At 40.5% G+C, this 12,401-nt stretch overlaps 1 protein-coding gene across 9 annotated transcripts in view; it reads left to right on the top strand.

Annotated features, from left to right (window-relative positions):
- Positions 1–12,401, top strand: part of LOC105934177 (plakophilin-4) — a 117,723-nt gene that overhangs the window by 102,596 nt on the left and 2,726 nt on the right. For all 9 annotated transcript variants that reach the window (XM_036139417.1, XM_036139425.1, XM_036139419.1 and 6 more), the window contains 8 exons: positions 1,281–1,472; positions 2,288–2,461; positions 2,706–2,856; positions 5,034–5,226; positions 6,399–6,483; positions 10,046–10,163; positions 10,258–10,398; positions 11,019–11,083. In XM_036139417.1, coding sequence (XP_035995310.1) covers positions 1,281–1,472; positions 2,288–2,461; positions 2,706–2,856; positions 5,034–5,226; positions 6,399–6,483; positions 10,046–10,163; positions 10,258–10,398; positions 11,019–11,083 — 1,119 coding nt within the window. The remainder of the gene's footprint in view (positions 1–1,280; positions 1,473–2,287; positions 2,462–2,705; positions 2,857–5,033; positions 5,227–6,398; positions 6,484–10,045; positions 10,164–10,257; positions 10,399–11,018; positions 11,084–12,401) is intronic.

The following is a 12,401-nucleotide window of genomic DNA, read 5'->3' as shown; positions in this document are numbered from 1 at the left end:
AGACAGCTAATAGTTAGCTTATGCTAATTTGCATTGAAAATCCTATAAGGATGCTAGTGCTATTACTGTCTTTAATTTTTTTCTCGGATTCTTCCGACCTTAAACGACCAAACTCCCTCCTAGAAGTATCTTACACTCTTAACACTTTATAAAAACATAACGCTCACAGACAGAGGCTTGTAGGCAGCTGAGAATATTTAACTGGATAGTTTAACACTAAATGTCGCTTTCGATGTAGCTCTGGAACTCTCTCTAAAGTAGCCCTGCAGGATTGGGCTACTTACCATTCACAAATTGTTGCTGCATCCTTGCTGGTTGGGCAGGAGACTTCACTTCTTTATCTTCTGGATCTGACTAGATGATGTAATGTATGTCAAAGATGTACAGTTGTACCATTGTGCATCTGTTTGCAGCCATTTTCATGTGTATGAGGTACAAGTGTAAACACTGAGCATGGAGGTCGTGGCTGGCTACAGCTTATTTGCATAAATGTGACAAAGGGCCTAAAAACAGCTCATTCTTACAGGAGCTCAAAATATGTGTACCTGGGGAGGTGAAATCTCATTATCTGAGAATGATTTGGTGGGAAAAAAAATTAATGAACATGTTTTGTATAGCCCATAGCCATATCCTAAATGTTTAAAAAGAAGCACATAGGTCACCTTTTAAACCAACAAAAAAAGGATTTAAATGGAGCCTGCTGGAACGTGTGCTCATAAATTGTACAGTATAATTTCACTTATTTCTTGGTCAGGGCACCTTTAGCAAATTAACAAAACATTACACAATTAACTTGTCAATGATGCTGTAATTAATCAGCCAGGTGCCAATAAAGGTAAAGTGTATAATATTCTTTATAATGGCAGAAAACCGAATAATGCTCCTGGTCTCAGTCTTAGCTGCAGTCACCTAGGCGTTAATAGTTCAGTTAACAAAACCAGGAAAATATGGATAATCCAATTGATTATGATTGTCCAACTCATAATCAATCATAATGCTAAATTATCATACCATTATATCTCAAGAAAGATTTTATTATTTTGCATCTGAAGTTGTTGATTAAATGCCAACTGTACTGTTCAAAAGCGTTATTTGGCCTAAATGTTCTACTATATATACTTTCTGTTTGTTTAAAACTTGTATTTTTACCCCCTAATTGTAACACAATGAATAAAATCCTGTCCCCTTTATCCTGGCTAAGCACTGTTAATTAGTTTTTTCTATATGCTGGTTTACACAGAAGCCAAAAGTTCAAACTTGTGTTTCCTTGTGCCTGGCAGATTGTGGAGAACTGTGTTTGCACTCTAAGGAACCTGTCTTATCGTCTGGAGATGGAGATGTTGCCATCCAGAATGATGGGCAACCAGGAACCAGATGGCTTACTGGGGAGAGAGTCGCCCAGCAAAGAGGTGGACTCCAGCTGCTGGGGCAGGAAGAGAAAGAAGAAGAAAAACAGCTTGCAGGAAGACTCTGTGAGTGTTGCGATTTCACTGAAGTCATTTGCATTTGGGCTGTTCTGCTTGTTTATGCTTCACAAGTTCTAGATGCACCGATCAGGCTTTTCCTGACCAATACAATTGCCCAGGTTTCTTTGATGTCTGACATTTTCGTTGTTGTTTTTTCACATAAGAACTTTATATATATATATATATATATATATATATATATATATATATATATATATATATATATATATATATCGTGTATATATATACACATTCGGCACGTCAATTACAAGTCTTTGTAATTGACCTGTTGATCAGACCTGATTAAATAAAAATGCTCACATTCTGATATCTGGCGGCCTGTGCACATCTAATATATATATATATATATATATATATATATATATATATATATATATATATATATAGATATAGATAGATATAGATATATATAGATATAGATATATATAGATATAGATAGATAGATAGATAGATAGATAGATAGATAGATAGATAGATAGATCGATCTATATATACACATTCGGCACATAAGTAAAAAGAACATGCTGCAGGCTCTATCATATCAGTATGATAAATTACAAGATTATACCTTTTATGCATCAAAATAAATGTCCCTAACCATCAGCAGATTTTTTTTTTTATTAATGGGGGAAAAAATAAGTCTTTGTAATTGAGCTGTTGATCAGACCTGATTAAATAAAAATGCTCACATTCTGATATCTGGCGGCCTGTGCACATCTAATAACCGAAGATAATTATTATGATATATTCCTAAAGCGTCTCCCTTTCACAGTCTGACTTGTAACCTCCTGTGTGTTCAGTGGGACGGTGTGGGGCCCATCCCCGGCTTCTCCAAGTCTCCTAAAGGGGCAGAGATGCTGTGGCACCCCTCGGTGGTCAAGCCTTATTTGACGCTGCTCGCTGAGAGCTCCAACCCGGCTACTCTTGAAGGCTCAGCAGGTTCCCTTCAGAACCTGTCAGCTGGCAACTGGAAGGTACTGTGCAAATGTAAATGTAAATGCAGACATTTCCTCATGCTTTTCTACTGTAGCTGTGATATCTTGGAAACAATTGTATGATATAAATAGACTCAGCAGCTCAGCTCCTCTGCGTCAGTCAAACTAGTTTTCAGTTTCACGCTCGAAATCACAAATGTTAACATGCACATCTCAAGCCCATCAGTATTCCTGTGCGGTGCGGACACCCTAATGAAGTTTTAATCTCTGTTTCTGCATTCAGTTTGCGGCATACATCCGTGCAGCGGTTCGTAAAGAGAAAGGCCTTCCCATCTTGGTGGAACTGCTGCGGATGGACAACGACAGGGTGGTGTGTTCAGTCGCCACGGCTCTAAGAAACATGGCCCTGGACATCAGGAACAAGGAGCTTATAGGTCAGGAGTCCCACTTTTGTGTTTGAAATACATCTCGGGCTGAGGAAATGACACACACACACTCTTAATGAGAAGTTTTTCAGCTTCATAATGTAATGTAGCTCATGTTGTACCAGGTGGTCTGAGGCCATGACGTGGATGTTTTTGCCTAGACTTCATGCACAAACGATTCATCTTATATCCATTGTAGATATAATCCAAAAGCAGTTCTCTCGGTTGCCAAGGACTGTTTTGTTCTTGTTAAGTGATCGTGATTAACTACAGATGGCAGCTTCTCCAAAGGAAAAAAACTACAAACACTTAGCTGGAAAATCAAAGAAGTCCTGTGCAGGTTTATGCAAGGCGAGACGGACGTCAGTGCCAGGTTTGAACCAATAATGATTTTAATTATCTGGCCTTTCAAAATTAGGATCATTATAATGATTTCATCTGTCATGCTCAGCTTAAAGAGAAATCATAAACTAGAGTAGAGTTTTGTTGCAGATGACATTAACTAATAAAAACCTACTGGAAAGCAGATTTAAAGTCAGATGATTCAGAAGGTGGAGTCGTTTAGCCACGAGAGCCAGGGGGTCTGTTTGCTGAGGAATAGTGAGCATCCAAGCAAACAGACACTGAGCCTTCTTTTACATCGTTATGGTGCTGCCAATAGCAATTTAAGGTGTTTCCAATTTATCTTTAACAACTATTGTATAATAACACGTTAGAGTAGCATTCAACGTGTTTTTTTTTTTTTTTTTCAAGCGTTCCGGTTTTGATCACTCATTAATTAGATGTTGTTTTAGGAAAAGAGACGAGAAGTCGCATTTAGTTTGACTGGCATCACCAAAGCAGTAATCGCCACCTGTATTCCCTAAAAAAGTGTAAACATTAAAATCAACAATGACATTTCCCAAAGCCTACCAAGATTTCCACATCCTGCATGTTCCACAACAGAGAAGCTGACGGCTCAAAAGGATAAAACACAGGAACTTTGTAATAACACTCCCTGCCTTCCTGTTATTTACTAAAGGTTTAGCTCTCTCTTACTGCCTTAATGAAGCACAAATGTGTCTTATCATGTTGTAGAAAATAAATTTCCTTTTAAATAGCTCCTTACAGCGCTGTAATTCCCTCTGAATTCATATTTAAACACCTCCTTGATCATGAAACTAGCTACATTTCAGACGGCACTGAAGAGCGCTATTGTAACCCCTGCCAAGTGCAGCGCCAAGTATGGTGCGGTTAATAAAAGAGAGAAGTTTGGATGTTTGAGTCACCGGCTGGTACCGGCCAGGGCCTGTAAAGCTGTAACTCGGCCGTCGCCGGTAAACAAAGGATTTCTTGATGCGTCTCTTTTTGAAACTAAATAGAGTGCCTCCCAGCGCACTTCAAAACTGATCAAAGAACCACTAGACGATTCGATGTCTTCTGTCATCAGATCAGTCCAAACTTTTATAAAATGTCCACCCAGAAGCTGGGTTGTGACATGTCAAGGCTTTTAACGGGACATTCAAGTAAACATTGATGGACATTTTTCAGATTGTAGGCATATCGTTTAGTCATTCTATCAGAGGGACTTTTCTGTGATCATACTATCACAGCAAAAAAAAAAAAAAAGCATAAAAAAAGAGAAGTAGTTGACAGCCTAATATGATGAGCTAAAGCTGTAGAGTAATCCTGTACGATGCTGTGCTTCACAAAACAGTTTTTCAGTCTGCGAAATAAATGGATGTTTATTCAGTAGCAGGAGTTGTGTCTGAAGGGTTAATGAGATTTTATTGATGGTTAAATATGCCTTTTTGAGGCGTTTGTTTCGACTTAGTGCAGCAAGTATTGAGCCTCTTCAGCTGGGCTGCAGCACTGAAGGACAGATAAGGGAGGCAATCCTCCTTCACACTGAAACGCCCTCACAGCATCATTTAGGAAAACTGCCTACCACGCTGCAGACCGCAGCAGATTGAATGGATTATTCTTCATATAGATGCCATTACATGCTGTTGAGATAAGCATGGAACATATTTACATTGTATTACGCCGCATTACACGACATGGTGAAAAAAAAACAAAAAAAATGAATCAAAATGCGGCGTGATGCGTCGCTCCCTCATTTCCGTCCTTGCCTGAGCTTCTGCAGCACACCTGCAGTACATTATGTCATCGCGTTATAAGCTAGGTCTCGCCTCTCTCCCCTGCAGGGAAGTACGCAATGAGAGACCTGGTAAACCGCCTCCCCGGGGGGAACACCACCCTGCTGTCAGATGAGACCGTGGCCGCCATCTGTTGCACGCTGCATGAGGTCACCAGCAAAAACATGGAAAACGCGAAGGCCTTGGCCGACACGGGCGGCATCAAGAAGCTGGTCGACATCACCAAGGGCAGAGGAGACAGGTGGGTTACCCATGTACTTCACTGAACGCTCGACAATTGTTCCCACATGCAGACTAGCATTTAAAAAGGAACAGCTGTAGCCCTTGGGGAGGTGGCAGTGTGTGTGTTGCAGTTTACCATCACCGTGGGACAGCAGCTATTTTTGGCTTGCTGTATGGTCTATACCAGGGGTGTCAAACTCATTTTGGTCTAGGGGCCGCATACAGCTTAATCTGATCTCAAGAGGGCCACACGAGTAAACTCATTGCAAGAATAAATAGAACTAATAAAAGTGGACTTGTTGTTGATTTTTATATTAAATGAATTTTGCCTTTACACAGTATATTATGAATAACCTCAGCGTTTTTAAGAAAAGTATGTGCAATTTCAACAATACTTTTACTCAGTTAAACATTTACTTGTGCATTATGCATAAGAACTGATCACAGTGATTGTACAATGTTGAAAAACATTTATTCACATTTTTTTAACTTAAAAACACTGTCCTGCATGACAAAATACATCAAACAGATAAAAATTAAGAAATTATTTAAAATAAATTTTCCACATCTGAAGCTCAGTGCTACCATCTGCTGATTAAGACACAGCGCCCCTCGTGGACAATATAGGAACTGCAGCTTTTCAATTAAACGAAGTACATGTTTTTTTCAATAATTGTTTTATCATTCTCTTCCTTTTATCTCCTATTTCTTTCACCTTTTCTTTTTTTCTTCTTCTTCTTCCTTTCCTCTCCTACTTTCCCATTGTAGTGTCCATATCATTTGAGATAATCCCCGCAAGAATCATAATAAAACTTTACATTCATAAATCAAGCAGAGCACTATGGCAAAAGCAGTACTGCTCCACTTGTGAAAGTCAAATCTGATGAGCTCTTTTTGCCATTAAGACAAAAATTCTTATTGCCACATTGCCAGACAGGACACTGTGGGACACTTTTTTTTATTATTTTTTTTAATAATGATAATGCATTTAGCCACCGGGCCGGACTAAATTGTTCGGCGGGCCGGATGCGGCCCGCGGGCCGTATGTTTGACACCCCTGGTCTATACGATTCAGGATTACAACACATTAAGGACAGCCCGGTCCTTTAGTCATGCTGTCTTGTAACATCAGTGTATTCTGAATTATGTTGGAAAGATCCAGAAATGCAGAATAAGGTTTGTGTTTTCCAGGTACTCGGTGAAGGTGGTGAAAGCAGCAGCTCAGGTGCTGAACACACTGTGGCAGTACAGGGATCTACGGCCCATCTATAAAAAGGTTCATACAATCTATTTAATTATATAAGATGCAATGATTTTATGAATGTTTTAAACAGAAATGGTATAAACTGCTTGATTTATTAAACGGCACCTTTATTTCCTTTAACTTTGTCACATTTTTGTGGTTACAGCCATACACCTTAATGGTTTTTATTGGGCTTTTATGTGATATACAAACACAATTTAGCACATAACTGTGAAATGAAAAGGAAAATGATGCAATGTTTTCTTTTTCTTTTCTTTTTTTCTCAAATAAAAATCTGAAAAGTGTGGCATGGACTACTTTTCAGCAACCTTTGAACTGATACCCCTGAATAAAGTCCACTCCAACTAATTGCCACTTAATGAGTAAATAAAGTGAACCTGTGTGTAATTTAATGTCAGTGTAAATCCAGCTGTTCTGTAAAGACCTCAGAGGGATTTTAGAGAACCTTGGAAACAAACAGCACCATGCAAACAAACTTTTGACATCCCACCAATCATTGTTTGGATTAGACATGCAAACCTACCAAGACGTGGTCACCCACCAAACAGGCCAGGTAAGGAGAGAATTAGTTAGAGAAGCAACTAAGAGCCCCATGGTAACTCTGGAGGAGCAGCAGAAGTCCACTGCTCAGGTGGGACTATGTGTCCAAATGACAACTGTTACTCAGGGTGGCCGCGGGTCCTTAAAAAGTCTTAAAAAGTCGTAAATCAATTTTCCTCAAAATAAGGCCTTGAAAAGTATTAAATTGTCTTAAATTAATTTTGCATGGGTCTTAAATATTGGTGTGTCACGTCACCGTGAAAATACGGGCAATCTGTTCTGCTAGGTCGAATATTTTTTTCCGGTAGCCTATGCGCTGCGTTGTCGATGGCCGTTTCTCAATATGCGTTCTTGAGCAGGCTCGTGTGCTCGTGACACGTCATCAGCCACAGACCGAGCACTGTTGGCGCGGTACGCACGTGACGTCACCATCTTATGAGCAACGCTCCTTGCCTTTAAGGTAGGACAAATGGTGTGAGAGCGCACGTAGCAACCAGCCGTTACACATGCAACAGAAACAACGATATGACCGACTTTTCAGCTGTTAAACTATCGCAAGAGGATGTCCAGGCGCCCATTTTACTGGTAGAACTGTGGAACAACATACGCCAAACGCGTTCGTGTGAATCGCCCGGTGGACGGGCCGGGAAAATGCGTGACAGCAACCGCAGCGGTGCGCGAACCCCGCCGGCCGGCCGGTGTCGCGGGAGCGCGCCTCGCTCTGTACAGCTGAATATCGACGAAGAAAACGGATTAAAATGTGACCAACGGAGTTACTTGTTCTTATATTAGTGATATCAAAACGTTTGAATATACCTCTTGTGTGAAAAAAACGGTGTTTATTTGGCAGATTCGTTTACAAAAGTACGGGTTTAATGAACACCATTAAATCCAAAGTTTTTATCTGAGGTACGGCTGATTTATTTGTTGTGGTCTCTCGTCATTCACATACAACAGTAAACCGTGAGAACCGACGTGAGTTTTGAAACTGCAAAGCTTTGTCTTAAACGGAAGATCAGACTGCTTCTACAGTAAACAGCACAGCGTTCATAGACCAGTTTGATGCATTCGCTACTGTTAGAAAGCTATGGTGCTTTCAGGGGCATGGGACATTTCAAACTTACAAAGAAAGAGAAATAAAACGGAAAAGAACTTAACTCATACAATAATGTATTTTTCCAGAAAATAGCGTGACCTTTCTAACAATACTTAATGCTCTATACTTGTATTTATTAAATTGTTTTTGATTCTGCAAATCTGCTAGCTTTTTATTCTGAAAATTCTATAATATTACAGCAGCAAATTATCAAAGTTCTTCAAAAGCCTGTTTAAAAGTTCCAAATTGAGCTGCAGATCATACAGCAACAATTGCCCTGTCATTGTTTTAACGGGCAGAATTTGCATTTGCTGACCCTTATCCTTTAACTACACATGGATATACAGGAATAAAGTCATACAAGTGCCAACCCCTCATAGATAGCAGGGGGTGCGTTTTTTTGGCAAATGGCTGCCGAAAAATGCACCCCCTATGTTTTTAATCTAAAAATTGTCCCAGACTCATGAAATTCATACTGGTAGCTTAGAACACATTTGTAAACATGTAGGAAATGTTTAATCAGCTACAAGTGTATATTTCAGTAAAATAGCAGGGGTGCGTTTTTTGTCAAATGTACATGTAAATGTATAACACCGGCACCGCAGCGGTGGCCTATAGGGTAGTTCATTGTTATTGTTTTGATGCGGGTTTTTCGCGCATGCACGCCGGACTGGTTGGCAAAAGGCGAACACAATGGCGGACGCAAACAGAGAAACTGACGAGTTCTCCGCGTATTTTTCTTCTTCAGATAACGTATCACAAGATCGTTATAAGAGTAAGTTGATGGTTGATGGTATCAGATTGCCAGATCCACACAGCAAAAGCCTGAAGGGACGGAGGGAGTCTGGGAAATGCTGACAAGTGTTCCGTACCGCGACATACAGCTGCCTTATAAACACGCAGGCCAGTACAGACGAGAGAGCACGAAAGCCCCTGAAACCACTGGACGGCTACAATTATTTTATATCGGGAAAAAGGCTCCAGCAACCCCCGCAACCCCTGTTTTATTTATTTTTGTTCTGAAGGAACAGTATTTTATATATTTACTTGATTTTATAAGCATTTGTTCATGGGACTGTAATGACATGTTTGTCTTTTCGCATTAAACACATTTAGTCGATGTTCTTAAACTCAACAGTCATTTTGATTTGTATTTCCATCGTACGTTTGGTCTTAAATTTCATTTAGAAGTGGTATTAAAAGGTCTTAAAAAGTATTAAATTTAACTTGTTTATACTTGTAGACACCCTGGTTACTGCAGAAATCTAACCTTCATAGAAGATTTGCAAAAAAACATTGTTTAAAGAACGCCATAAGTAGTTTTTACAGGTTGCCACAAGCCTTGGAGGGGACACTACAGACGTGTGAGACGTTCTGGTTAGCTGACTCTCACATTGTATGTCTTTGCCCTACGTGCAAAGCACAATGTGATGAAATACCTGTCACATCATGCTGAGTACACCCGCTGGAGGCTTTATGGAGCCAGAACTATAATTCAGTGGTTTAGATTAAGGCACATTCATCTATTTGAATGACCTGGTCAGTGTGTAGGGCTAAATCTCAATGAGGATCTGTGACAGTAATAATAATTGATGTCCGCAGGCGTTCTCTATCCTCAGATTGAGCGGTTTTTCCAAAAGGGGGCGGAACAATAGTTTCAGTCTCTGGATGTGCAAAAAAGGAAGAGCCATGAGATTTGCAGCCGTATCTGACTCGAAAGGTGGTTTTACAAAGTATTCAGGGACTAAAATACAAATGTTCACATCTTTTCTGATTTTGTGTGTCAGCACTTTTCACTCCACAATCATGTTCTGCTTTGAGTTTGTCTATCATTTGAAAACCCAATTAAATGTTTGTGCTTGTAACAGCGAAATGTGACAAAAGCTCAGAGGTTTAGTTTAGTTTAGTTCTTCAGCATGACACTTTCTCCCCTCACAGGACGGCTGGAACCAAAACCATTTCATCACCCCAGTGTCAACGCTGGAACGGGACAGATTCAAGTCCCAACCCACCCTCCCCACCAGCGCCATTCAGATGTCCCCAGTCAGCCTCCCTGGTACGTTCTGGTGACTTTGGAGCCTGCAGACAGACAGACAGCAGTTAAACCCAGCGAGTTGTGGAAATAATTTTTTTTTTCTCTCTCTCCACAGCCGCCAGTGCCACGTCATCTCCTGCAGTGCTGGGCATCAAAGAGCACAGAGGCTCAATCAGAGATTATCAGAGAGCTCAGTCGACTATGCAGTTTTATAATTACCATGGAGACGGCAGTATTCATAGAAAACAGTATACAGGTACTGATCTAAAAAAAAAAAAAAAGAATTTTAAAAAGAAATCTAATTGAAATCATGAATTATCTGCTATAGACTTGGGGCTGCTTCCAGACGGGCATGTTGTTATGTCGTATCCTCGTATTCTTCCCTAACGCTCCCAGACCACTTTCATCTTCACTATGGTCCTATTAATGCATCCAAGTCACAGCTCCACAGACAGGCAGTGAGTGTGAAGTCCAGACATACTCCGTCCAGACGAGAGCCCTCGCCAGCCTCCACTGGTTGTTGGGAGCAGGAGGCGGGCTGAGTAAACAAACCAAGCCGCAGCTTCGACAATTCATGTCCTATGCAGGGAAGTGGAAATTGAGTTTCTGGATTCCACCAGTTTGATAAAGTGCCAATGAAAATTTCCATCCCCGTGGGTTATGTAAACTACAGTGCAGCGCAGGCCAACCCCATTATTTGGTGTTATTTCTCTCCAGTGTAGCGCCGCACATCTTGATCCTCCTCTATCTAAATACAGACATTTGCCCTTTGGGGATGTGCAGACCCTTTCTCTGATATGAAAAAAGGTGTTCTAGTAATATATTTCCCGACTTCATTCATAGAAGTAGTAACTATACTGCTGATTTTTTTTCCAGGGTCTGGCAAACCGTCTCCATACTACTACTCATCACCCACAAGAGAGGAGCCCAGAAGAACACAGGTGACTAAAATATTTCTTCAGTGACTGTTTCCACTCTAGATGGAAATCTCTCAACCTTGCTTTGAATAGATCTGATCAGTTTGAAAGGACGTGAAGAAAAGTAGTTAAAGTGAATTAAACGCAAGCCTCACAACAAAAGGTCGTAAAGCTTCCCTCCTCTTCCTCCCCACGTTTCTGACACAAAGAGCCGTGGCACGCATTCTGCTGGCGTGGCTGGGAATAACCCGGCACATCAGCTATTGTTTGAACAAGAGTGAATGTGACTGCCGGGGATGGGGTGTCCTCTCCGCGTCTCGGGGTAGCTGTTTCTGTAGGACACGTCCTTGTGTGCCCTTTCAGATAACAGGCACGTGGCGGGAAACGTACCAAACGACAATTTATTCTTAGCTTTTTTCACGTTCGGACAAGTAAAGATGGTCGTTATTGTATTTATTGCAAGTGAACATTCATCATTTACCTTGAGACGGTTTCCTCTTGCGTCAGTGGCCTGAGAATGGAAAACTGAATGATAATTGTCTGAAAAGATCCAACCGACAGTTGGCTGAAGTTTTATTGGAAATTGTAACCATTAATGATGCATTAAGCCACGTTATATGCTTATAAAAAAAAAGAGACCACAAACCGATTGATCATGATAAACTAAGGTTATATATGCCAAGCGTCCATCCTGATAGTGTTTTGATAGTTCTTTTTGAAATAGAAACCCAGCAATGGGCGCGATGAGCAGATGTAAACAGACGTAGCGCCATCTACAGGCTGTAATGCAGAACTATCAAAGAGCCAGATGGCAAAGACCAACCTTTATTAACTAAATAAACCGATCTACAGCAACTTTAAGAGCCTCTATCAGAACATCACGGAGAAATTTATTTCCCATTCATAAACGGAAACAGGAACACATCATCAAAGTAAGAACCAATCAATCGATCTATCTGTAATGTTTTTACTTCAGACTATAGAGGCTAAGAAGCGCGTTCCTGTTACTATTATCACAGTATTAATAAGGACGTTTACTCACGTCAATCAACTCTGTAGTCTGAGCCTCGGCAGCTTTAGTGTCCTCTCCAACGTTCATACGGTATTCCCAGAGCTATTCCAGTCTTTTCCCTCTTGGAATCATATATTTTTTGTGTTTTTTTTACACTGGATCTTGGACCTTTCTTCATTGTTTCCACACCTTGCTGGGAGATGCTAATAGCCGTTAGCTGCTTCCTTGTTTATCCCCTACTGCACATACGCAGTGTCGTACTTCCATTTTTATTATAAACATAAACAAAAGGGCTTTATTTACTAACAAACCCAGTTAAAACAAAGCCTA

This window comes from Fundulus heteroclitus, chromosome 7 (genome assembly GCF_011125445.2).
Source record: "Fundulus heteroclitus isolate FHET01 chromosome 7, MU-UCD_Fhet_4.1, whole genome shotgun sequence".
In the NCBI taxonomy this organism is placed as follows: domain Eukaryota; kingdom Metazoa; phylum Chordata; class Actinopteri; order Cyprinodontiformes; family Fundulidae; genus Fundulus; species Fundulus heteroclitus.
The sequence above is the reverse complement of the archived record's forward strand: the minus strand, read 5'-3'. Positions and strand labels throughout refer to the sequence as shown.